The sequence below is a fragment of the Notolabrus celidotus genome, chromosome 9 (genome assembly GCF_009762535.1).
Source record: "Notolabrus celidotus isolate fNotCel1 chromosome 9, fNotCel1.pri, whole genome shotgun sequence".
Taxonomy (NCBI): domain Eukaryota; kingdom Metazoa; phylum Chordata; class Actinopteri; order Labriformes; family Labridae; genus Notolabrus; species Notolabrus celidotus.
In genome coordinates this window covers 31,094,582-31,118,937 of record NC_048280.1, presented here as the reverse complement: position 1 = coordinate 31,118,937, position 24,356 = coordinate 31,094,582, and the positions used below count along the sequence as shown (strand labels likewise).

The 24,356-nt window shown below is 40.8% G+C and overlaps 3 protein-coding genes and 1 non-coding gene across 4 annotated transcripts; 3 read left to right on the top strand and 1 right to left on the bottom strand.

Moving 5' to 3' along the window:
- Window positions 1-533: 533 nt before the first annotated feature.
- On the top strand, window positions 534-2,463 carry LOC117819169 (mucin-2-like). The gene is made up of 3 exons (XM_034692411.1): window positions 534-646; window positions 1,372-1,454; window positions 1,540-2,463. Exons 2-3 carry the CDS (start codon window positions 1,392-1,394, stop codon window positions 2,182-2,184), a joined length of 708 nt encoding a protein of 235 aa, XP_034548302.1. The 5' UTR covers window positions 534-646; window positions 1,372-1,391; the 3' UTR covers window positions 2,185-2,463.
- Window positions 2,464-2,515: 52 nt separating this feature from the next.
- rchy1 (ring finger and CHY zinc finger domain containing 1) lies at window positions 2,516-11,450 on the bottom strand. The gene is made up of 9 exons (XM_034692410.1): window positions 11,315-11,450; window positions 10,831-10,950; window positions 10,588-10,703; window positions 9,915-9,993; window positions 9,746-9,790; window positions 9,588-9,646; window positions 9,175-9,204; window positions 3,690-3,810; window positions 2,516-3,457 (listed from the first exon to the last, which is right to left on the bottom strand). Exons 1-9 carry the CDS (start codon window positions 11,363-11,365, stop codon window positions 3,236-3,238), a joined length of 843 nt encoding a protein of 280 aa, XP_034548301.1. The 5' UTR covers window positions 11,366-11,450; the 3' UTR covers window positions 2,516-3,235.
- A 364-nt stretch (window positions 11,451-11,814) lies between these two features.
- On the top strand, window positions 11,815-11,885 carry trnag-ccc. Its single transcript has one exon. It is a non-coding gene; the product is annotated as a tRNA-Gly (tRNA).
- Window positions 11,886-13,057: 1,172 nt separating this feature from the next.
- On the top strand, window positions 13,058-23,538 carry LOC117819167 (nucleolysin TIA-1-like). The gene is given in 13 exon segments (XM_034692409.1): window positions 13,058-13,340; window positions 14,048-14,144; window positions 16,173-16,271; window positions 16,991-17,045; window positions 17,304-17,391; window positions 17,693-17,768; window positions 17,968-18,076; window positions 18,168-18,263; window positions 19,010-19,041; window positions 19,043-19,095; window positions 19,981-20,119; window positions 20,495-20,646; window positions 22,175-23,538. Coding segments are annotated over 13 exon segments (1,164 nt in total). The 5' UTR covers window positions 13,058-13,311; the 3' UTR covers window positions 22,314-23,538.
- Window positions 23,539-24,356: the final 818 nt, after the last annotated feature.

Here is a 24,356-nt window from a genome sequence, read left to right as displayed (position 1 = left end):
GGTGTGAATTCTGGGAGGGTTAATATGTTTTCATTGAAGTCAAAATCTGTCTCTCCAACAGATCATCTGACAGACGACATGGCTTATTGATAGCTGGATAGAAAAGCTTTTGAAATGCAATCATGTCACGTTCAAAATATTAGAAATCAACAAACAAAAGAAACATTTTCTCGGGGTTCTGTATCTTTTGTTACATGTCAGTGAAAAAAGTTTGATGAATCATTACTAAGAATTCAAAAGAGTGTACTCAAAGTGTAAACCAGAGCGTTCCTATTGTTTGCACCCAAACCACAAAACACATGTTTACTCTACTTATGAATAGGCACTTTGGGTGAACATATTCTATCATTATCTCTTAAGTTATTTCAGCACTCTCTAATTTCAGTGTGTCTGGGGTGCTCAGTGATTTAGTTTGGATTGTTCAAGAGTCATGGCTTAAGTGAAAAATGACATGAGATCATGAACCAGATGATGAATTGCTGTTCATTGTACTCACACCTATCGACTGCTGTATAAAAAGATGTCCTGAGCAAGACTACGAGGAACAGGAGGATTCATTGTGTTGCTTTTGTCACAGTTGAGGCATCTGAGAGTGTTGGTTGGCAGCTTCTCCTTCTGTGTCGGGATAAAATCAAGATCAGTCAAAGTAAGTCATTCTACAGTATCCCAAAACTACAGCTTAAATACTCTGCTTTTTTAACTTGGATACTTTGTGCAGGTCATTTTCATGGAAGTCATTGTAAGTGATGTCCTCACTTTTTTAATAGATACTATTAGATTTTGGAGTATGAGAAAAAGTAGATTGGACTTGCTTATTATCAGATCTTAAATAGCTACACCAGATTTTTCATTAAATGTTGAAGTCCTGGATTTGAAATGTTCCAAAGAAAACTAAAAGGTAGTAAGCCTTCAGCAATAACGTACTTTGTGTATGAAATAAGAAATAGTCTTATGTGTGAATTTTAAAACTAGTTTACTGATGTGTAAGTAACTTAATTGTGACAGCTGCTTGAGTCAGAGCTGATTTTAACTATCTTAAAAAAAATGTCTGGATTAAAATTGTAATACCAGATTAGTTGGAATAACTTAATCTGATGATAAAATGTCAACTAATTAGTCTCTATGTCTTGAAAATGGAATGAAACCATCGCAAAATGTGATGCAGATTAGACGTTCGTTTGAATTTTCATATGGCAAATGTACAATGTTTACTGTTTCAGATAAAAATTGTTTATAAAAAAGGAAACATTGTTCTTTCACAGGTTGCTTTTTAAATAATCAGCTGAGTTCATATGTATTTTTGTGTCTCTAATACTTCCAAAAGTCAATTTATCAACAGCAAGATGTTCATTGCAGTTTATTTGTTTCCAGAAATCAAAAGAAACAAAGCAATGGCTTTCCTGAGGATCACACTTTGTGCTGCCTTCATGTTGACTGTCGTGTTGTCTAAACCTGTGAGTAGCCCTACTCTGCTTTTACCAACACGTCTATGAATGTGTGGGTATAAAATGTTAACAATATTCCTTCTCATGAGAACAGGTCAGTGAAGCAGAGGATTCATCCAATGAGTCATCTGAGACAAATTCATCAGAGGAGGCAACCATCCATGTGCAGCAGCGAGGGGGGGCCCTCCAGTCAGCATCTGAAGAGCAAACTGCAGCCATTTCCATAGAGGAGACCGAGTCTCCGGGTACTGTAGACATGCTCCCCGCTATAGACGCAAGCCCTTCTCCAGCCGAGCTCAATGCTTCAGCCCTGCCAGACCTCATGGACCCACAAACCTCCACTGACACAGGCACTCCACAGCCCATGCAGGATGAGGTCTCACAGACCACTGCAGGCACACTCATATTCCAGAACATGCCCAGCACTGACCCTGTACTGGACTCTACCATCGTTGACACGCATGTTCAAAAAGATTCAGAGGTCTCCCTCAACACAGGGCTTACAGAAACTCATGGTACAAACCAGCCGCAAGTCACCACCACCACCACATATCAAGGACTCACCCCGGATGCCACAGCCTTCTTTTCTCCACACATCAACCCGTCTCCTCAACCGTTCTCCACGTCCCCACCAGTGTCAGTCCCCATCAAGGGGACCGGTGTGACTGCTGTGCCTGTTTGCTTCACCGTGCAGTTTGCCACTTCTGAGCCCGAGCCAGTGAGAGGAGACAACATGTGAGACCGACGACTAAACAGTTTGGTCTGTATTGTTGGTGTAAATCATACTCTCATGTTGTTTTGTTACATCACCATATCAAAGTGAAATATCCTGACTACACTTGTGTTTTATTTTCACTTCTCCTTTATAATGTTTATTTTGTTGGTCAAATTGTGCATGTGTGATGACTGCTATATGACACAGTGGAAACATTTGTACTCTTGTAAAACTGTAACTGTCTTGCTCTGTGATGACTCAAACGTGAACAATGAGCAGCTGGAAATAAAAATGTGATTTGAACAGTGGTTTTATTTCTTACTCAATCATGGCTTAAAAAGACAGAGGATTCACGTTTTTTTGACAAATTATTGTTTTTATTGGGAGATGTATTACTGTCATTGAAAAGGAACCCAGACTTTAAACCTGCGAGTAACAAAAACACGAAAATGCAGATGGTGATGGGAGCCAGGGTCTTGTGTCCCAGCTGTACTAGAACAACCATACCAAAAGAAAAGTATACAGAGTGAAGTTTCTATTTGTATCAAACACATTTTCAAACCTAGTTGAGGAGAGTGCAGGTACAGTACCGTATATTTGACTCTTGTTTAAAGAATGTCTTCCAGAGAGAACTTTGACGGTTATGAGATGTATGGTGCCAGCCCGCAAACTGATCCTGAACGACCTCCTTCACTAGAGCGGAGAACCCTGTCATTTCTTGTCATGGTGCCATACAGTTGTTAGACTGCCACCCCCCCAGCCAGACTCTCTTGAGTAGCTAGGTGGACTAAGACTTTGAGTACTCTTGTTGTTGTAAATGTGTAAACATGTGTTAGTCCTGTAGAACACTAGGAACAGTTCTGAATTGTTCTTCATCTCCCCGGCTGAACACTGAAATAAGTTCCAGCTCTGAAGAGGATGAGCAGCTACCGAAAATAAATGACATTTTTTGTAATATGTACAACTGAGGAAATCAAGCACAGTCTATTCTCAAACTCAATGCAACCTATTATGTGTAAGCTCCCCAGACGAATGCTTCACGTAAAAATATCATGCATTGTGATTGGCTGTAAATCTAATGTGGCGTGGTCGGCTGCGGTTGATCTTGCTGATCTGGCTCTGTGTCTGTTTCTGCTTCTGCCTCGTTCTCAGCATCTTGCTGTTCTGGCTGCTCTTGTTGAGGCTGCTGGATAAGTCCTCCATCCTGGGCTGTGTTATACGAGCCGCAGCCACCACACTTCATCCCCAGCACGTGGAAAGGCACCGTGCAGTGGGCTTGGCAGTCATTACATATTATCTATAGCGAGGGAAAACAGAATTCATGGATTACATTTAAAGATTTCACATCGTTGTCTCACAATAGTCACCAATATGCTTATGTATTATATTATAAAAGAACTGTTTACACTGGATTGAAATACAAAAATCTTGCATGCTTTGTCAAAGAAGCAAGGTTGTGATGAAACAGAAATTCAATCCACTCTTTATCTGAACTAATACATTTGTGTTTTGTTTTATTGACTTCTTACTTTGACAGTAGCACCCTGGTATTCAGTGGGCATCGGGGACTGGGAAATCTCTTTATCTATCTGATCCCAGTGATCCTCCATGTTCCATGCAGAGTGCATACACAGCGGGCAGCGATATGCGCTAAAACAAATGAGGAACAATTACATTCAGTGAAAAGCCACATTCAGAACAATTGCATAAGTACCACTTTGGACTGAATCACTCTGATGTCTCATTTTACACATGCTCAGTCATTACCATTGATATGAATATGTTCATGTTCAGTCATATATTTGTAAAAACTGTATTAAACCCCTCCATGGATGAACCTCTGACAAGTTTCAGACTATTTCAGAACAAACAGGTCCTGACATTTTCCAGTCCTGCCTTTCACGTGTCATAGACTGTATAAAATATGGACATAGTATCCATGACGTCACCCATCTGTTCCTGAGCGCTGTTTTGAAGCTAGTTGGCGGCGGCAGCCATATTGGAAATGCGGAACTCAACCAGGCATAGTGTGGCTTAAAGAGGCGGAGTTTGAGCCTCCTAGCCAAAAGCTATGTGTTCCCGTCAGTGAGTCAAGTCAGTCATGTCCTTATTTGGGCAGAAACTCGTAATCTTAATATCTTCTGAACCGTCGTGTTAGAAAAAAATTCACCCCCCGTACAGTGTGTGACGATAGAGGGATTAGCTTAGTAGGGCCAAGCCGTTTTTTGAACCAGGCTGTAAACATGTTTATTGATGCTGCAAAGATCGCCTTTTTCCAATTCATGTCTATGTGGTTTCCGGTGTTTCTGCAGCCAGCCTCAAGCGGATTCTCCATGTATTGCAGTTTATAACACTTCTGAATTGGCTTCATAGTTTAAACCCGAGGTTGCTGCTTGGTCCCACACAGCAGGTAATGTCAGATCTATTCTCGAAACTAATAATAAATACCAACAGGAGGGGAATACAAAGTCAGAAGAAGAGAACATGATGCTCACAACTGAAGTGAGCATTGCATAATAGGTCAGCGGTGTCTCAGTGGTAAAGTCGGTCGTTTCTCAATCAGAAGCTGGGCGGCTCTGAAGTCACATGCCGAAGTGTCCATGAGCAAGATACTGAACCCTAAATTGTTCCCAGTGAGCGGTGGTCAGAGGTATGTGAGTGTGTATGAATGCGATTATCTAACCAGGGTTCCCACTCTTTTCCAGAGATCATTTTTCAGGACATTTCCAGGACATTTTCAGTGATGATCAAGCTGGTATGACAGTCTAAATTTAGTTCCTAAATAGTCTAATATGTTCCTCTCAGTGGAAGTCTACATTGAAAGTCTATGGCTATCGATGAAATCATCTCTTACATACTTAAAAATGATGGCAAATTGATAATAGAATAATGCAACCACAGATGTACAGCACTTCACTTTATTAGTGCAACCAAGTAACAATGATGGGCAACTCTCATCTCAGCTTTCTCTTTTCTCAAAAAATATAAAATGAGCTAAGAAAAAAACAAAAGAGCCATCAAAGGAATCAGGAAGCTGCCTTTCTGAAATAATTAAATAATAATAATGATCAGAGGATCAGTGCTTTAATGACCTAAATAGAACTGAATGACAAAAATGGCCACAAATGTTTCTCAACTCAGCTCAGACTCAAAATATACCTGCTTAGTCATGATATTCATCCTGCTAAGTGTTCGATATAAAACAAAGCAAATGTCACGATTTTTTATTTGAGTTACCGTAAACTCTGAAAAAATCGCACCGGTGTAAAGACGCACTCTGTATTTGAAAATCTCTCAGATATTTAAAAAAATGTAAACTTTCTTCCTGCATGGCGATATCTGTTATGATCAGCGATGTCTACAACGTGGAGTTTCTGTTCAGCTGTGTCGCTCTTTTTGTTCCGTTTGTTTTCACTATCGGGAGTTCGTACTCCTACTAGCTAAAGCAGGGGTTCTCAAAGTTCTCAAAGTTCCCTTACAGGTGAGAAAAATGTCCAAGGACCCCCTCATAATTGTAACACAGATGCTCAGCCCCAGCTCTGCTCACAGCAGAACTTTGTTTTGATTGGTCAGCATGGCGGCCATGCGGCCGATCACGTGAGGATATAGGGTACAGGTGATGGAGGGGAGGCTGTGTATCGTGGATACATCTGTTCCTTCAGAGAGAGTCTTCTTGAAGGCCACGGCAAATTCTCTGGTCCGGTTCTGGTACGGTTCTGGTATGGTTCTGGTTCGGTTCTGGTTCAGTCCTGGTACGGATTTGGTTCGGTTCTGCTACGGTTCTGGTATGGATCTGGTTCGGGTCTGGTTCGGGTCTGGTTGGGTTTGGTTCTGGTTCTGTTTGCATGATTTTGGTGCTGGTTCTGTTTGCATTAGTTTGGATCCGGTTCTGTTTGCTTGAGTTCGGTTCTGGTTCGGTTCTGGTCCGGTTCTGGTTCGGTTCTGGTAAGGTTCTGGTTCTGGTATGGTTCTGGTATGGTTCTGGTTCGGTTCTGGTATGGTTCTGTTTCGGTTCTGGTTCAGTTCTGGTACGGTTCTGGTTCGGTTCTGCTACGGGTCTGGTGTGGTTCTGGTTCGGGTCTGGTTGGGTTTGGTTCTGGTTCTGTTTGCTTGAGTTTGGTTCTGGTTCTGTTTGCATGAGTTTGGATCCAGTTCTGTTTGCTTGAGTTCGTTTCCAGTTTGATTCTGGTCCGGCTCTGGTTCGGTTCTAGTATGGTTCTGGTACGGTTCTGGTATGGTTCTGGTATGGTTCTGGTTCGGTTTTGGTTCGGTTCTGGTTGAGTTCTGGTACGGTTCTGGTTCGGTTCTGCTACGGGTCTGGTTGGGTTTGCTTGGGTTTGGTTCTGGTTCTGTTTGCATGAGTTTGGTTCTGGTTCTGTTTGTTTAAGTTTAGTTCTGGTTCTAACCCTAACCCTAATCCTAACCCTAATCCTAACCATAACCCTAATCCTAACCTTAATCCTAATCACAACCGTTACCCTAACCCTAACCTATACCCTAATCATAACCCTAATCCTGTCCCTAAACCTAATCCTAACCCTAACCGTAATCACAACCATAGACCTAACCCTAACCCTAATCTTAACCCTAACCCTAATCCTAATCCTAACCTTAATCACAACCCCAACCCTAATCACAACCCTAACCCTAATCACAACCCTAACCCTAATCACAACCCTAACCCTAATCACAACCCTAACCCTAACCACAACCCTAACCCTAATCACAACCCTAACCCTAATCACAACCCTAACCCTAACCCTAATCACAACCCTAACCCTAACCACAACCCTAACCCTAATCACAACCCTAACCCTAACCCTAACCCTAACCACAACCCTAACCCTAATCACAACCCTAACCCTAATCACAACCCTAACCCTAACCCCAACCCTAACCCTAACCCTAATCACAACCCTAACCTTAACCCTAATCACAACCCTAACCCTAATCACAACCCTAACCCTAATCACAACCCTAACCCTAACCCTAATCACAACCCTAACCTTAACCCTAACCACAACCCTAACCCTAATCACAACCCTAACCCTAACCCTAACCACAACCCTAACCCTAATCACAACCCTAACCCTAACCCCAACCCTAACCCTAACCCTAATCACAACCCTAACCCTAACCCTAATCACAACCCTAACCTTAACCCTAATCACAACCCTAACCCTAATCACAACCCTAACCTTAACCCTAATCACAACCCTAACCTTAACCCTAATCACAACCCTAACCTCAACCCTAATCACAACCCTAACCTTAACCCTAATCACAACCCTAACCTCAACCCTAATCACAACCCTAACCTTAACCCTAATCACAACCCTAACCTTAACCCTAATCACAACCCTAACCTTAACCCTAATCACAACCCTAACCCTAACCCTAATCTTAACCCTAACCCTAGGATCAGGGTAAGAATTGTTTTGTAACAGAATAAATGCACAAAATTGGTCAATTATAAGGCTTCTCATAAGAACACAGTATGTAAAAGGGTTTTCAACACAAACCATTATTTTTGCAAAGTTAAGGTAAAATATACGGCTACAAAAGATCCTAAATTAAGAGCTGTTCGTGAGTCGAAAGAGCCGGCTCTCTGAAAAGAACTTCCCATCACTAAAGCACATGCTTACTACCATTTGCACTCTTAGTTGCCCTTGGAACTATTTGTATTGTAAAACGTATAACTGTAAATACTTCAGACCTGTACCATAGTGATAAACTGATAACACTTCAATTTGAATCAAGTAAATACCACTTGTATACTTTAAAACAGAGGGTCATTTCATTCCTTGTGGACTCAACATGACAGCATTTATACTTTTTAAGTAATTGATCTTAAACGCTTTCAGAAAATTTAAAGTGGCAAGACTCACATATCCCTTCAAGTCACCAAATGGTATCATAACAATGGTGTATATGCTGTTTTTAATGACACAGCACAATTTTATAATTTATTAGAAATGTATTCAAATTATTTCACGGACCCCCACGCTATGGTTCACGGACCCCAAGGGGTCCCAGGACCCCACTTTGAGAACAACTGAGCTAGAGTACGGTAACTGAGCTCTCAGCCTGCAGAGAAAGTTGTGAGGCACAGACCCCCAAGCTCTCTGCCCGACTCCACTGGTCACACTATAACTTAAATATAAGACTCTTTGAATCAAAAGAGCACTCTACAAGGTTAATGTACCATAAAACATAAACAATATACCCCCGTTTTCTGTGAATGCATGATTATGAAGTGAAGGAGAAAAGATGTGATAAAAGTTACGCAGTGTCGCTGTCTTTTCCAGCGCAGCGTGCACTCAACTTTCAATGAATGGGGATGTGTTTTTTTAATAGGGTCAGGTCGCACGCAGCCATGTTGGAATCATTTTCCAGGACTACATGTGATTTTCCAGGACATTTGACTTTTTCTCCCATTTTCCAGGTGTTTTCCAGTACTGGAAAACTGGTCAACTGTTTTCCCGGTTTTCCAGGTTTTCCAGGACGCGTGGGAACCCTGCTAACACCGATGGTCCCTTACTATAGCTGCCCCTGCTGTCAGTGAGTGAATGTGGTGTAAATGGGTGAATGTGACGAGTAGCCTAAAAGTGCTTTGAGTGGTCAGAAAGACAAGAAAATAGATATATAAGTACAAGTCCATTTACCATAATATAAAGTAGCAAGACTCAACTCAAAATGTCGCCATCTCTCCCACTTACATTTATGAATCGACTCCCCTGACTTTACTCTGGGTGTGTATGCGACACAGATGGTTCAGTCAGCTTAAACCAGGGTTAACAGATACAGCCATTTGTGGTCACACATGCAACCCACATGGACCATGTCAGGGAACATTCTGTGATAGGGGTTTGAGAAAACTTGGTTTCTCTTGTACATGGCAAGATATCTATCTCAAGGAGAATAACATATCAGAGGAACCTCAGTTTGTGCAATGCCCTACCGCTTTTTACAAAAATCTCAATATTTAACAATAAAATAATTTATCAGACATACCCTGTTCTGACCATGTCATCGAAGCAGGTCCTGTAGGGAACATAGACATTTACATTGTTAGTCTAATGTCATAATGAAGCTTGCATTATGATTACTTAAAATGCTATGGTGGCAAACCATAAAAAACATTCAAATATATTTCAATTTGATCTGAAGTCTTCATCATAATAGAAACACTGCTTTAATTATCTTTCTCTTTTAAAAAGAGATATAGGTATTTCTATACTACATGCATAACAACTTTGATTACATCACAACAATAATATGTGCTGAAAATCAATACATGAAACCATCTGGTCAATAGCCTAGATTCGTGTTTTGTTTTCCTGTTGTGCAAATCAAATGTAGGATACATTCAAACAGTAAAATGTGCATTAATCAATCTGGAGTATTTTGAGAATAATGAGTCCTACTTGTGTAAAAGATGGCCACATGGAAGAACATGAGCCATAATTCTGGATGTATGAATATCCTGCAAGCAGAAAAAAAAGTCATACATAAAGTCATATAGGGAAGGAACGAGTAATAAATGACAGGTAATCTTGTGATAATGTAATAAATATGTTATTACCTCCATACACACGGGACAATTCTGCCTTGAAACATTTTCAACACACTGAAACATTTAAGAAGAGATGTCAGCAGTGAGGATGCGGTTTACTAATGAACCATATAACATATACCATATAACATGTATATGTATATATATATATATATATATATATATAGGCGATAATCACCTTGTGATTTCCCCGCAGATTCTGAGCTAAACAAAGATTGCACTTCTCACAGTGGAAATACTTCTCTCTGGGCCCAATCCTGCGGGACGAGAAAACAACACAGTGTCACTGATAGACCAATAGAAACAGTCATCATGCTGGCACTTAATGTAACTTCAAAACTACTGAAGCAAAATCCATAGTTTCATCAGCGGATTTTCAGTGTGTGTATGCTGTGCATTAACAGGATATGTATTTTACTTATCCTTATATTGCAACATTAATAACTATAAGATGAATACGGTGGCCCTGAAGTGCTAATCACAATGGCAAATCAGAAAAGACAACAGCAAATCAGAAAAGACAACAGCAAATCAGAAAAGACAACGGCAAATCAGAGACACTACAGACAATCAGAAAACACTACGACATTAACCAGACCGGAAGAAGTAGGTACCCTCGGGGGGCATGACTCGTCAGTGATTGGACTGAGGGAACCTACTTCTTCCAGTTTGGTTAATGCTGTAGTGTTTTCTGAATTGCCGTTGTGATTTGCACTTCTGGGCCACCGTAGATGAAGCACCAAGAAATGCATCTAACTTTTCTGTTATCCCTTATGAAGGCTATGATAAGAAAGCATTTTTAAATAATGGTGTAATAAATGATGGAAGGGATCAATAATACTGTTGCTCACCGACATATCCCACAAGGCTGGCAGTGGTACTGTTTCTTATCCTTGTCGAATAAGTGGCAAATGTCGCAGTAATACTCCCCAAACTGCACATTACACTGTTGACAGGTTTGCTGTGCCTAAACGAGAGATAATCACAACAGATACAGAATAAACACGGAAGTGAACAGAGTGACATTTAGGATATTTGGCGACAGCTCACAGTGTAGCTGAGCTTCATCAGCTGCAGGGGTTTCCTTCTCTTACCTGCTGTAATGTGTGACACTCAGAACACTGCACCTCTTTGACTTTGAACCGATCCATCTGGTGCGTCTCCTCTGCGTCATGGCACAGCCGACACACATACAGTTTACCACAACAAGGCGCCTGCAGAGCACAGAGCCAAGAGACAGAGACATGAGACAGGGACATGATCAGTCAATCATTATCACAAGTTAATCTTAAACCTCAACCAATAAGTAAGTGTGGCTGCTTCAAATCCTTAAAGTTTAGGAAGAGTCAAAGTAAGGTGTGCTCATGACATACAGCTAACACAACAAGGCATAAAAGGTGGAATATTATCTCAAAGAATATGATGTTTAAACGCTGAGCTGGCTGGGAGTCATTCTAGTGAAGCTAATATTGAACTACTCGCTACAGCAAGGTGGAGGTAAATCACATTAAAGGGGACATGGCTCATTTTTACTTGCACTGTGAATACATATCATACATTTAAACAAAGTTAACTCACTTTCAATAAGCAGCTGCGTACATAATGTTCACAGCCAGAAGGGGAAGCCATGATTCCTCCGAGTTTCGGTTCTTCTTCGGTGGCAACGGCGAGGCCTGACTTTTTTTTCTTCTTCGTCGTTTTTCATCATGAACAAGCAGCAACACTGCCACCCTCCGGCCATAAGGAGTACTGCTGCGGCCTGCTGGAGGATGTGGGAGGTGATTACCGTGGAAGGTAATTGCTGTTACAAGGGAGAGCAATGTGACATTGCAGAATACAAGTGGCCCAATGTTAGACTATTCTACTCATCTCTCTTTATTGATCTGAAGCAGTTTTCACGAAACCTACATAACAAATAATTTAAAAACACATCTGTCACTGTTTAATGTAAGACAGTTATGGCTTTTACTACATTATTCTGCGCTTAGAACTGTATGAAATTATCAAAGAACAATCACTAGCCCTCGAGCCCTGGTGAATTTTATCTTTTAATGTTACTTATCCATCGGTGGGAACAGGCGCCGCTGGTGTAGTGGTATCATGCAAGATTCCCATTCTTGCGACCCGGGTTCGATTCCCGGGCGGCGCACGTGTTTTTGCACTGCTTGCATCAATTTTAACATAGGACACTGGGTCGGGCTCTTGCAAATGAAGAAAATGCATTGACTACAAAGATTAATTGCGTTGCAAGCAAAATATAATATATCTCTGGTAGGTTAAATACTCTGAACAGTTTTATTTATTTATTATCTAGTTCAAATTTTAGTCACTTCTACTATACTTTATTTACTGATGTACTTATTTATTTATCTATTTTAAGTATAGCATCTGATTATCTTTTAATGGTTTAATATTTCAGTGTTTTATTATCTTAGAAATGTATTTTATTTTGGTGATTTTAATTTCCTGTGTTGAGTTTTAACATCTTATTTTACCTCCAGTGTTTCCTCAGTTCGTTCAGCAACTTCTTTTTCTTTTTTTTTCTTTCTTTTTATTGTTTTTATTACTATTGTTGAATATATTGTGTTCTTAACTTTAGGATCGTGGGTTGGGTTTGGGGTCGGGGCTGGGGGTGGGATCTTTTTCTTATTTTTTGCTTTCCATTTTAGGTTGTTTTTATGTACAGAACTTGTGTTACAATGTATGGATTAGGATTAGGGCCATTGAAAAAAAAAAATAAGGTCAATTTAATATATATATATATATTATTCTGAGGAAAAAGTCCTAATTCTGAGATTAAAAACAGAATTCTGAGAAAAAGTCTAAATTCTGGACTTTAGCCTCAGAATAAGGAGATGAAAAGAAATGCACTAAAAAAGAAATATGTTTTAATTCTTGTAACTGTGATACATCTTGATGCTTCTTGTTTGACAGAAATAAATCGGTGTGCTCCTTGGGCCATCAAAGGTACTAGCTGTCTCAATCTTTAATTATTTCTGAAAAATATTGCACTACAGAAGCATAGAATGTGTGTCATCTTTCATTTCAATGTTATTATGACACTGTAAAACCACATGCATTCATGTATTCGTGTTATTTTCCCATGTAATTTCTTGATTTTTTTTCCTCGGTCGTACAAGGGGGTACTTTGCTGAAATTGTTTTTTTTAAGGGTGTACGCAAGCCAAAAAAGTTTGAGAACCCCTGGACTAGTAAATGGCAAGTAATCTACAAAATAAAAATAAATATTAACAGTCCTGAAAAATACTGTAAATTTGCCGCATATTTCCCAGAGATGTCTGTGCACATGTGAGTGTGTGGGAGGGAGAGCAGCGCCTGATTTTGGCTTCATTTCAGCGCGCAGGTTGACGCTGCTGACGCCGCTCCTCCGCCATCTTCAACTTCCTATTGTTTGCATCAGACTGAGGCTGTCTGCTGTGTGTGTGTGAGAGAGAAGGGAGAGCAGGATCGGCCAGAGATTTATCACTCAATAGTAGATAGAACCATCACGTTTGCACCAACTATTTGTATGTCATTGGATTAAAGGGCCTCTCAGGACACGACCACTAAACCTTGATGATGGAGGAAGATCAACCCAGAACCTTGTGAGTAACAGCGGGGCCCGTCTATGTCCTGGAATGGGCAGGCTCCGTGTAACTACTGCTCGTCCTAAATGTTTCCACGTTGTTATTCCATTCAAAGACGATAAAACCTTACACTTTACAACACATAGACATTTCATTTACATTATTACTCCTTTCACAAGAGCAATGTTTGTTAATATCGCAATATATGATTGAATTTCGACCATTGATTCAGTCCTATAAATGGAAGGAGCCTTAAAATGAAACTGAGGCGCTAGCTATCATTAGCTGAACATGCAAACATAGATACCCAGTCAATTCTTCTAAGTTAACCACCCTGAATCATGATTTAATCGATAGAAAGAGTCTTGTTTTGTCCGAATGTCTTCGCTAACTTAAGCAGAACAGTAATTTTCTTTATAAAGTACGGATAGTTAGCACTAGGCCCCAATGGAACCGGCTAGCGTTATCTTAAGCTAGCTGGCAGACAAGCCACGTCAACGCTGGAAGAACCGGCCTGGGACAGTCTCATGAGGGGGAAACCAGTGTTTGGGGTGTTCTTTGTAAAATTGAGAAAGTTTCTTTTAACATTTTTGTCTTATAGGTGTTATTTTTGTAAATATAAGGATTTGTTGTGGGTTGTAGCTAGCCCCTTTACCTAGCCTTTGTTTGCATGCTACTTCCTGTTTGACAAAGGCTCATGTCTTCATCTCTTATGTTGTCTGCAGGTATGTGGGGAATCTCTCCAGGGATGTTACCGAGCCCCTTATACTACAGGTCTTTACACAGATAGGACCATGCAAGAGCTGTAAAATGATAGTAGATGTAAGTATTTTCAATCTTGTGTATTTTATTTGCATTCTACGAAATGGCATTCAACACTGCTGCCCTGCCTGTGGAAGTCCCTGTCCCACACCATGCCATGTGTATTGAGTTGTACGGTGGCCCTGAAGGACAAAACAAATGTACAAAAGGTGAAACACTTTAACAAAGTTGGAGACAAATTTATATTTTGGAAAACATTTGTATATTTTATAAAACAAAATGACATCAGCAAAACACTTTTACCAAGGCCAAAACAAATTTATATTTAAGGAAACAGATTTACAAAAGATTAAACACTTTTACAAAGCTGGAGACAATTTTACAAATGCTGGGATAGCTTTAATGTTAAGCATGACTCCGTTTAGCCTGAGGCTATGTGGTCTGAGGCCGTTTCGTCTGAATTCTGACATATGATGAAGGTTTAGCGGAAATATGACGGAGCTTTTCCGGAGACATGATGCTTTTTCAGCTGAGGACTGACTACTCTCTCTGAGACCTGAGGATATCCTAATATGTACACAATGTTCATCTCTGTTTGGTTCCCCTCCATCAAAACAAACTAAATGACCCCTCACTCGATCACTTCCGGATCACTTCCGGTATTTGGTACATTCCCTTTCTGTAAAAATGAAATGTTAAATTATTTCAAAATTGCTTAAAGTGTCCCTTCATTTGTAAATTTGCCTCCAACTTTGTAAAAGTGTTCGATCTTTTGTACATTTATTTTGTCCTTCAGGGCCACCATAGAATTCCCTCTTCCTCCAAACAGCACCTGGTGACTCGGGTCTAGAGATGGGATTTATGGCTCTTTGAAGGGAACCGGATCTTGAGTAGCCGTTCCTTTCAAAGAGACGTTCAAAAGACTGGCTCTTTGGCTCATTGTTATATTTATAAATTTTTTTAGAAGTCAACCAGGGGTAACTCGTTTTTATCAAGCGGCAACCTCCAGTCTGAAAATATGAGTCCAATGCCGAAGTGCTAAAAACTGCAGTTCGAGGATCCGCTTGGGGCTGGCTCCCGAAGTACTGTAAACCACATAGACACCAATTCAAAAAAGCTAATCTTTACAGCAGAAATAAACATGTTTACAGCCGGGTACAAAAGACGAGTGTAGTCTGGATATCTCATTTCTCGTTCGCCACACACTGTACGGGGGGTGAACGCCAATGAGAGGCACAGCTGACTTGATTGACAGGCAGGAACACTGTAGCTGTTGGCTAGGAGGTTAAAATCCTGCCTATTTACGTCACAATCGCTCGACAGCAGCAATATGGCTGCCGCCTCAGAAACAGATGGGTGATGTCACAGATACTACGTCCATATTTTATACAGTTTATGGTTTTTATCAAGGAAACAATCACTGGTAGCAGTTATAAGAGGAGATTTGGATCAGAATTATTCAAACTTACACATCCCACCAATATACATACTCTATTGGTGGGAATCATTCTGAAATATTGATTAGAATTTTATTTGGCATTGTAAACATTCCATAAGATGGTGCCATATCCCCATGCTTTGACAGTGAGATCACTATTTTGAATTTTCCCTCATCTAATAAACTTTGTGGCACTATAAAAACTACGCAGGCTACAGATAACTTCCATGCAAAACAACTTTACTGTAACATTTTAAATAAATTAAATAAATGTCTTCCCTCCAGTCGGCGGCGCTGACTAAGCTCCTCCCCTTAGTTAGCTGCGAATATATAGGCACGTTCAGGTGCATGGAGCGTGCTGTGGACAACTGGTACTCAGAGGTGGCATTAGTTGTTGACGTGAAGGCAGCGTGACAACTCAGACGACGTCTTCCAAATGAATGGCTCGCAACTGCGAATCGCTCTCATCATTCACGTAAAAGAGCCGCTCAAAAGACCGACTCGTTCGCGAACGTCGCATCTCTACTCTCATGCCATTTGTATTGAATTCCCTCTTCCTTCATACAACACCTGGTAACTCGGTCATCTGCAGATATTAAATTGTTACCTGTACTGTGGACTGACTATCAGTGTTATGTACTTTCTGACAGACGGCTGGAAATGATCCATACTGCTTTGTGGAGTTCTATGACCACAGGCATGCTGCTGCCTCTTTGGCAGCCATGAATGGAAGGAAAATAATGGGTAAGGTAAGCTATCGTGTCTACTGGGTGAGTTGGTATGGGCGGGCTGAGGGGGGACTGGGGTTGTGGGTCCTGTTAAGACATAAAGGAAGCAGACTTTAAGCATCGATATGAACCACTTAGTGATTTCTAACTTACCAAAGAAAGCTGTTTCTGCTAGAGTCCTGGTCAGATCTTGGGTTAACCATGTCACTGCTGCACGGAACTCATCTCTGTTTCCAGTAAGACATATGTAACCCAATGGCCTTTAGAATAAATGAAATAGAATGAGAATGAGAGGGGGAAATCAACCAATTAGTGTATGTTGAATATTTCTTTAATATCCCTGAATCATGTAACTCTGAGTTCTGATAAAGAGTCTTCCTAGAGTCTTAGGAGAACTGTTTAAAGTCAGGTTTCCCCAAAGATTTTAGCAAACCATTACCCTTTAATCCCAACATTCAAATGACCAATGGGCCCGAAAGTAGTTTGATGTAAAATGAGCAAAATCTCCCACCTCATGACTTTGGCATCAAATGAAAATTCATAGAGCTTTGAGGATTTAATAAGCTACCTAAGATTTGAGGATAACCAGTGGCAGTAGAATTTAAATTGAATTCACATACTTTAAAAGTACTCTAGGTCAGCCTTTAGATTATGCTCTGGTATAAAGGAGATTACCAAGGTCCATGTGAATTATATAAACATACCCCACCTGGCTTCTTCTTTCTCTTCCCTCTCTGCAGGAGGTGAAAGTCAACTGGGCCACAACGCCAACCAGCCAGAAAAAAGACACAAGTAGTAAGTAAAAGTGCTTGTCGACACAAAGTACTTGGAAGGATTCTCGTTGCTTGTTTGTTGCATGTTTTTGAGTCTAATCCACGTGTCTGGAGTGATTTTTGCTCAACAAGACTGCACCTCTAGTCTTTTTCACCTGTTGGAAACATACATTCTTTAAAAAGAGTCACAATCTTTTCAAGTGTTAAAGCTTGACATACAATGTTTATTGGATCACATAAACATTCGTAAACAATGCCTCTCTCCCTCCCTCTCCCATAGATCACTTTCATGTCTTTGTTGGAGACCTTAGCCCAGAAATTACAACGGAAGACGTCAAAGCTGCCTTCGGTCCATTTGGGAGGATATCGTGAGTATTCTATATCTCTGACGTATCAGATACATCTTTTTAAATAACCTTCACACACTCACAATGAGGTGAAGGATCGGCAGACACTAAATGTGAAGCATTGTATTCCCCGTCCTCCCTCATGCTCACTTAAAAAAAGTAGAAATCTCAGTAGTTGCATTCACAGAGGGAGCAGAGGGAGAATGTATGTTTGGAGTCTCTGAAGAAGACTCAGTCATTGTTCTTGAACTCAATGTAGTAGTCCCAGGCCTCACGTTGTGGTCCATGTTTTAACCTCTGTCGCTGGTGTGTTTGTTCACAGAGATGCACGTGTTGTGAAAGATATGGCTACAGGGAAATCTAAAGGCTATGGCTTTGTGTCTTTCTTCAACAAATGGGTAAGATAACACCTTAACCACACAGCACATTCAAAAACACCTACTCCTTGTTACAAAACATATGCTTTGAGATTGGATGAGAGTTTTCTAGCCCTCTTAATACAAACTGCTGTGTGCTGTGCTTCATAAGTGCCAAGTTTTAGATATAAAATGAATTGGTCTCCAACTAGTGGAATAACCAGTTTTCCTTTCTTTCCAGGATGCAGAGAATGCCATCCAGCAGATGGGAGGGCAGTGGTTAGGAGGGAGACAGATCCGAACCAACTGGGCCACAAGAAAGCCCCCTGCCCCAAAGACCACCTATGAAAGTGTGTTGTCTCGTATGTATGTTTAGCTTGTTTACTCAGGATACAGTATTCGTGTATCGACAGTAACGGTTTCTCCATCTTTTCCTGGCAGGTAACTCCAAGCACCTCTCCTTTGATGAAGTAGTCAGTCAGTCCAGTCCAAGTAACTGCACTGTGTACTGTGGCGGAGTCAGCACAGGACTTACAGGTAATGAATACTAGCGTTAATACTATTGAGGCCATCAGTCGTATGAAGACACTGTCAGTGTTAGTATCAGCAGAGTTTAGAGAGATGCAGTAAATACAGACAAGCTGACGGCAACATCCTGTTGAGGTTTATTTCTGCTCATATTAACACATTCACTTTACATGATCTTTAACCCCTGTGTATTACTCTTTGCTTGCTCATGTTTCCAGCTCAGAGCAGCCACACAGGCTGTGTGAGCAGCTCAGTTCAGGCACAGCTCTGTGCTCAGGCAGCACAGCACATCAAAAGAAATGGAAGAATTTGTTTATTACGGCCATTATCAAAGCTGGCCTCGGTGTTGCAAGTCAGGACTGGTACGGGCAGTTGACACAAGATCTTTGTAGACACTGCAATGTGAGTGTGAGTCATAGCAGTTCAGCAAGGACGCCATCACACTCTGCTCAAGTGTATAGTGTATCCCAGGCGTCAGTGACGATATACATGCTGCTTGTAGACCTAAACAATACCAAGCTGTGGCAACTCAAACAACACATGACAATTCATTTTTATGTGGAGTTAGGTTCAGGGGGAATAATTGATTTTGATGAAAACATAAAAGAATGATTATAAAGTTGAATCTTGAATCTAAAGCACTCTGGTGTTAGAAACAGCATTTTGTGGATGTGTCAGTATGTAATGTCATGCAGTTTTTTTCCCATGAATCAGTAATAACATTATGTGATCTTTCTTTTCTGTTTTGCTTTCAGAGCAACTGATGAGACAGACCTTCTCTCCATTCGGGACAGATCATGGAGATCAGAGTTTTCCCTGACAAAGGCTATTCATTTGTAAGGTGTGTGGAAGTTCTTTAAGAGTTTTGTTCCTGAGATTGATCAGTAAAAGACTGGTGGGAGAACTTGCAATTCAATGAACTCTGAGGACCTCAAATGAGAGAAATATTCATTCTAAATGCTATCATGAGTTATTTTTTAGATGTGCAGGATGGACTTCATCCACATTGGTTCTTGGTCTCTTGTTTCTGTTGACAGGAACAGTTCAATGACTTGTAAGACCACGTTTTAATTCCAGAACTAAGTTGGATAAAACTTGTCAGATGATTTCACTGTAGAATTTATTTTAAAAGTCTTTCTGAATTATTTTTGAGAGGTAGTGTGTGGTCACTCTGCATATCTCCTTGTCCTTGTATAAGCTGTGGGTTGGAATTGATTTATTGACAAAGCATGGCCTCCTCCGCGACAGTAGGTGGCGATATGCCCCGTTTCAGAAAGTTCCTTTTGGACATACTACGTCACATACCAAAAAAATCAACCGACAGGTTAGCAGATGGCAAACAGATTATAATGTATAACGAAAAGTGGAAACATGGACAGCTTTACAGCTCTTTACCTTTCGTACGTACTCGGTGTCTTCTTTTGATACAGATGAGATGCTTAGCTTGGTGAAATCCAAAAGGCATATGCTGTTCAACATCTGCGTCCAAGCCTGGCGTTTGAACTGTGGAGCTTGTACAAAATACCTAGACCTATTTGGGACTGATTGAGGTGTATGTTAGTCTGATTTTGAGAAATTTGACATACTGCAATATCAAATGGACTAACATGTATTACAAAGTCCAGTTATATATTTGAACATCATATAAACATTCTGACTGTTGCTGAGCATGACCCCTCTCTCTATCTATCTCTCTCTCTCTTTCTCTGCCTCTCGTTTTGTCCAGGTTTAACTCCCATGAGTCAGCAGCCCATGCAATTGTGTCGGTGAATGGCACCTCAATAGAGGGCCACATAGTCAAATGCTACTGGGGTAAAGAGACCCCGGACATGATGAACCCAATGCAGCAGGTTCCTATTCCCCAGGTAATGACACCATCTACTTAACAAAGCAAACAGCCTCTCCTAGCTTTTGACAGAGCTCTCCTTTACAGCACAAATCTGAATAACTTAAACATCAGACTGTTTGAACCGTGACCCAGGAAGTGGACCGCACATTGCTGAGAAATATGACATTTTCCCCTATTTGAGGGAAATAACATGCCTCATAAAACACACATTTATACTGTATATAAATAAACAAACAGTCAGGCTGCTTGTATTCAGGCTGTTTTTCAGGTTTATGACTTTGAGTGTTTTAGTAAATTTGTATTTATTGTGAAATCACATTCTCTTTGATTAAAAAAGCTCCACACACCATAACTTCTGTATCTAACTGTAGTTATGATTTTGCTCTTACAGCAGAACAAGATGAGCTTCCCTGCAGCCCAGCCCTACGGCCAGTGGGGCCAGTGGTACGGCAATGGGCCCCAGATCAGCCAGTATGTCCCGAATGGGTGGCAGGTCCCCACCTACGGTGTTTACGGCCAGGCCTGGAACCAGCAGGGCTTCAAGTAAGTAGCACGGTGCGCACAGGGCTCCACCTCACCGCCTCCTTCTACTCCAGCACCACCCGAGACCCGGGGCAGCGAGAGCCAGCTCTGGCCACAGGAGGGTGCCATGATCTCCTTCCCCCAACCCCCCACATCCTCCCTCCTCCCCTCGCCAGCCCCCCTCACCTTGTTCATCTCAAGAAGATTGAGACATAAGCAGACACACCCACACATACCCAGAACAATCTGAACTTTAATTTTGATGTTAATCATGTTTAAAAGTGTCAACGTCTCGCGCTGTGCCCAGCACATCCTGCTATCTTACAGAAGGTTAAGTGACTAGTGCGTCATGAACCAACAGCACAGAGTGTTTCTTTTCCAAACATGAATGATGGAGAACATACTCAAATAAATGCTAAGATAATTGACTTAATTGATCAAAGAAGACAAACGCAGCAGCTCAGAACAAAGGTTCACTTACTGTCCACCTGCTGGGAGAGTTACCTGATACAGGATTCAGTTCCCTCTTTGTTGTAAGATTGCTAACTGCTTGTAAGGACTGTGTTCTTAAAGATTGTTCAGTTGTTTATGCATCTCTGCATTCATGTCATAGCGTTTTACATTATTTGCTTTGTAATTAGGTTGACTTATTTTTTTCATATCCTGAACATTTGATCTGTGTAAGAAAGTCAATAGATGTAAAAACAAAAAGGAGATGTGAAATATGATTTGTAGGTTTTTATTCAATGTTAGACAGACTATTTGCAGTGACATTTTGTGCACCCAAGAAAAATAAAAGAGGCCATATGTTGTTGACCGTCTTAAGTTCTTTGGTGAACAGCTTTATGAATAGGCTCTTTATGAAGGCGCCAGCTAACGAAAGCAGTAACAGTGTTTGATTTCTGATTGCACAATTCCTAAGGACTACAGGCAAGGCCTCTTTCACTTGAAATTTAAAGATAAAACTTTATCCTGTAAAGGCCGCCTTGTCTCTACACTGACCTTTAGAAGCTAGTTTCATTACATTACTGACACGCGACTGAATCAGAGAAGAATGAACTTTTTCCTGTCAGACTTAGTGGCTACATTTAAAAGAGAAATGGATGTGGTCTTCTCGTGTGTGGCTTCTCTATCTGTAGGCTGGTTCCAACTGTTGTGCGTCAGTAGTTCTCAGCAGCTGGAAGAGGAGTATAGAGGAATATTTAGCTTGCTGCTCTTAGCCTGTATGCTCTTTGTCTGCTTGTCCACCCATGTTTAATCAAATGATACTTAACTTCGGCCCCTCTGAAGAGCCCTCCTCTCTGTTTCCCCCCCTAATTTTTGCTAGCTTGATTTTGCCCAGCCTGCCTCACCCTAAACACTTCTGATAACTCTGTTTGCTTTCTTGTTTTCATTCTAGCCTGTCCAGATTCTAGTAGCTCTAATATAAACCGTCCCACTTTTGCTCCCTTTCGCCTTGTCTCTTCTAACCTGCTGGCATTTTGTCTTTCTGTCTCTCCCCCTCTCTCTCTCTCTCTCTCTCTCTCTCTCTGTACCTCGTTTTTTGCAGTCACTTACCGGCCAGTGCTGGGTGGACTGGCATGAGCGCCATCAGTAACGGTGGGGTTATGGAGCCTACACAGGGATTGAATGGGAGTATGCTAGCCAACCAGCCCGGTATGGGAGCCGCAGGATACCCCACACACTGATAAGTGGGCAGGGTGGGAGATTTGTCAACCATCAGCCTCTTATTGGCTGTACTGTGCCCTGCAGGGCTGTGTAACACCGCCTCCATTTGTGGCAGGACTAAGACTTTTACTGGGATGTTAAACCTAATGGGAAGGTTGACGTCTATAGGAGTTGTAAATGGGAATTCATGGGGGGGTTGAGGTAATGGGAGCCAGGGAGGAGCAATTTGACCCACACAGGTATCTACACCTTCTGTGGTAGGCAAGACTGGCCATGAACCAGGGCTCTTACCATTTTTAAGTTAACTGTAAATGAGTATAAACTGTAAAGGAGAAACTTTTTGGACTTTTTTTTTTCTGATTTTACACATTGCTTCCATTTTCACATCTCTCCTCTCACACAGCCACAGAGAGGTCTGTCATTTTTTTTAAGAAACTGATCAAGTTCGAGACATGCTAAGTTATGAACCTTAGTTATTATTTGAGGAATGGAATTCTGATTTATTATCATTTTCTCTTGGATTAAGATACAATTGCAGGGATTATTGCCACTGCTGTTTCTCTGTAAGGGCAGATAAATATTGCACAGTTTTTTCCTCTCTTGTACTTGGAAAAATTTGACTACCAAGAGCTTTTTCCTTTTTGCATTCCATTTCTCCTTCATATCTTTCAGACAGCCTCAAAACCTTTCGCCACGTGTAAATAACCATTCATTCATTTGAAACAATGTAAGTAAAATGCTACTGTTAACTGTGGGTGCTCGCTTTCTTTTTTGTTTTGATAACTCGACAGTTAACTCCGACATTGTACGTAGCAGAGTGGCACTATACATGTGACACTGGTACAGTGCAACACACAATTCTTCCATGCAGGGATAAGATGGCAATGCCATACAGTACATAAATAAAATTTAACACAGTTCAAATGTTAAAGGGTGAAATGTTTGACACTTCGGATGGTTTTTAAATATGTATTGAAACGCCAGTATTTTATATAAAAAAATCTGAGTGGATTCAACCTTTACACTTGCTCTTTTTGCCAGAGAAATGGGGAGGCCTACAATGTAACTGTTGCCTTATAGAGCTGGTTTCTTTTACCTGACAAGATACTCTTTTTAATTAGGCAGTGCCTACAGACATTTTCAGACCTTTTTGTTTTGAAAGGTGTTAGCCCTGAGAACAGACGACTCTGCTACTGTAATCAATGTTTTCTTGCTTTGTCCAATTAAAATGCTAATGCACATAAACCACGCCGTGTGTTGTTCTTCTTTTCTCACAGACGGGTCATTACAGGAAGCACTTCTTTAAAACCTCCCTTTAGAAAAACCTCAATTTTTACCTGGTAAAATAAAGGTCTAAAAAAGAAAGTGACATTACAGTTTTCACAATTCAGAAGCATATTCTAACCAGGATGTTCTACTTTAAAAAGTTTGAAATGACTCACTAAGTTTAATATTCCAGCATTGACATATCTTTTCTGCAGTTACCTCCCATCTCAATCCAATGTGAGCCTGAATATTTGTTTTATAATTGAGCTAACCTAATTTTCATATCGAAACAAAAAGTGCTCACCATGCACTGTCAGTGTTTATCTAACATTGACACAGAGGGAGGTTTTGCATGAGCTAATTGAACTGTGTTGAACATCATAATGTTTGCAGCCCACATGATGTACTGCCAAATGTTGTTTTTTAACAGAGGTATTGCCTCTGTCTCCTGCCCAGGGACTACAGATGTAAATGAGCTCATAGCTAACTCTGGTACAGCTCAATGGCTGTACACTGTCCACGTTGAAATAAACAAATAGATAAAATAAATGATGCTAACTACCAAATCAGTAGCATCAAGTAATTCATAATGAACCTAATCCTATAACTCCCTGCTTTAAGGTGAACCCTGAATCTTCTCAACTGTGAATCCAACGAGGTGAACAAACCAGAGCCCCCTGATGAAGGTACAAACTTGTTATTCCTGGGTTGGGTCGTTAAATTGAGGTGTTCTGATAGTGGATTGGATGGACGGTGGGAGTTGCTCTGGGGCGCAGGAGCCAACTATAATGCCAATC

What these genes read in the sequence shown, in the direction of transcription:
- LOC117819169 (XM_034692411.1), top strand. Translation starts at nt 1,392, where the DNA reads ATGGCTTTCCTGAGGATCACACTTTGTGCTGCCTTCATGTTGACTGTC. An exon ending in CTGTCGTGTTGTCTAAACCT is followed by an intron (nt 1,455 to 1,539) that starts GTGAGTAGCCCT and finishes TCATGAGAACAG; the next exon opens with GTCAGTGAAGCAGAGGATTC.
- rchy1 (XM_034692410.1), bottom strand. Translation starts at nt 11,365, where the DNA reads ATGGCTTCCCCTTCTGGCTGTGAACATTATGTACGCAGCTGCTTATTG. An exon ending in TACGCAGCTGCTTATTGAAA is followed by an intron (nt 10,951 to 11,314) that starts GTGAGTTAACTT and finishes TGTGCTCTGCAG; the next exon opens with GCGCCTTGTTGTGGTAAACT. An exon ending in CAGCCTTGTGGGATATGTCG is followed by an intron (nt 9,994 to 10,587) that starts GTGAGCAACAGT and finishes CTCGTCCCGCAG; the next exon opens with GATTGGGCCCAGAGAGAAGT.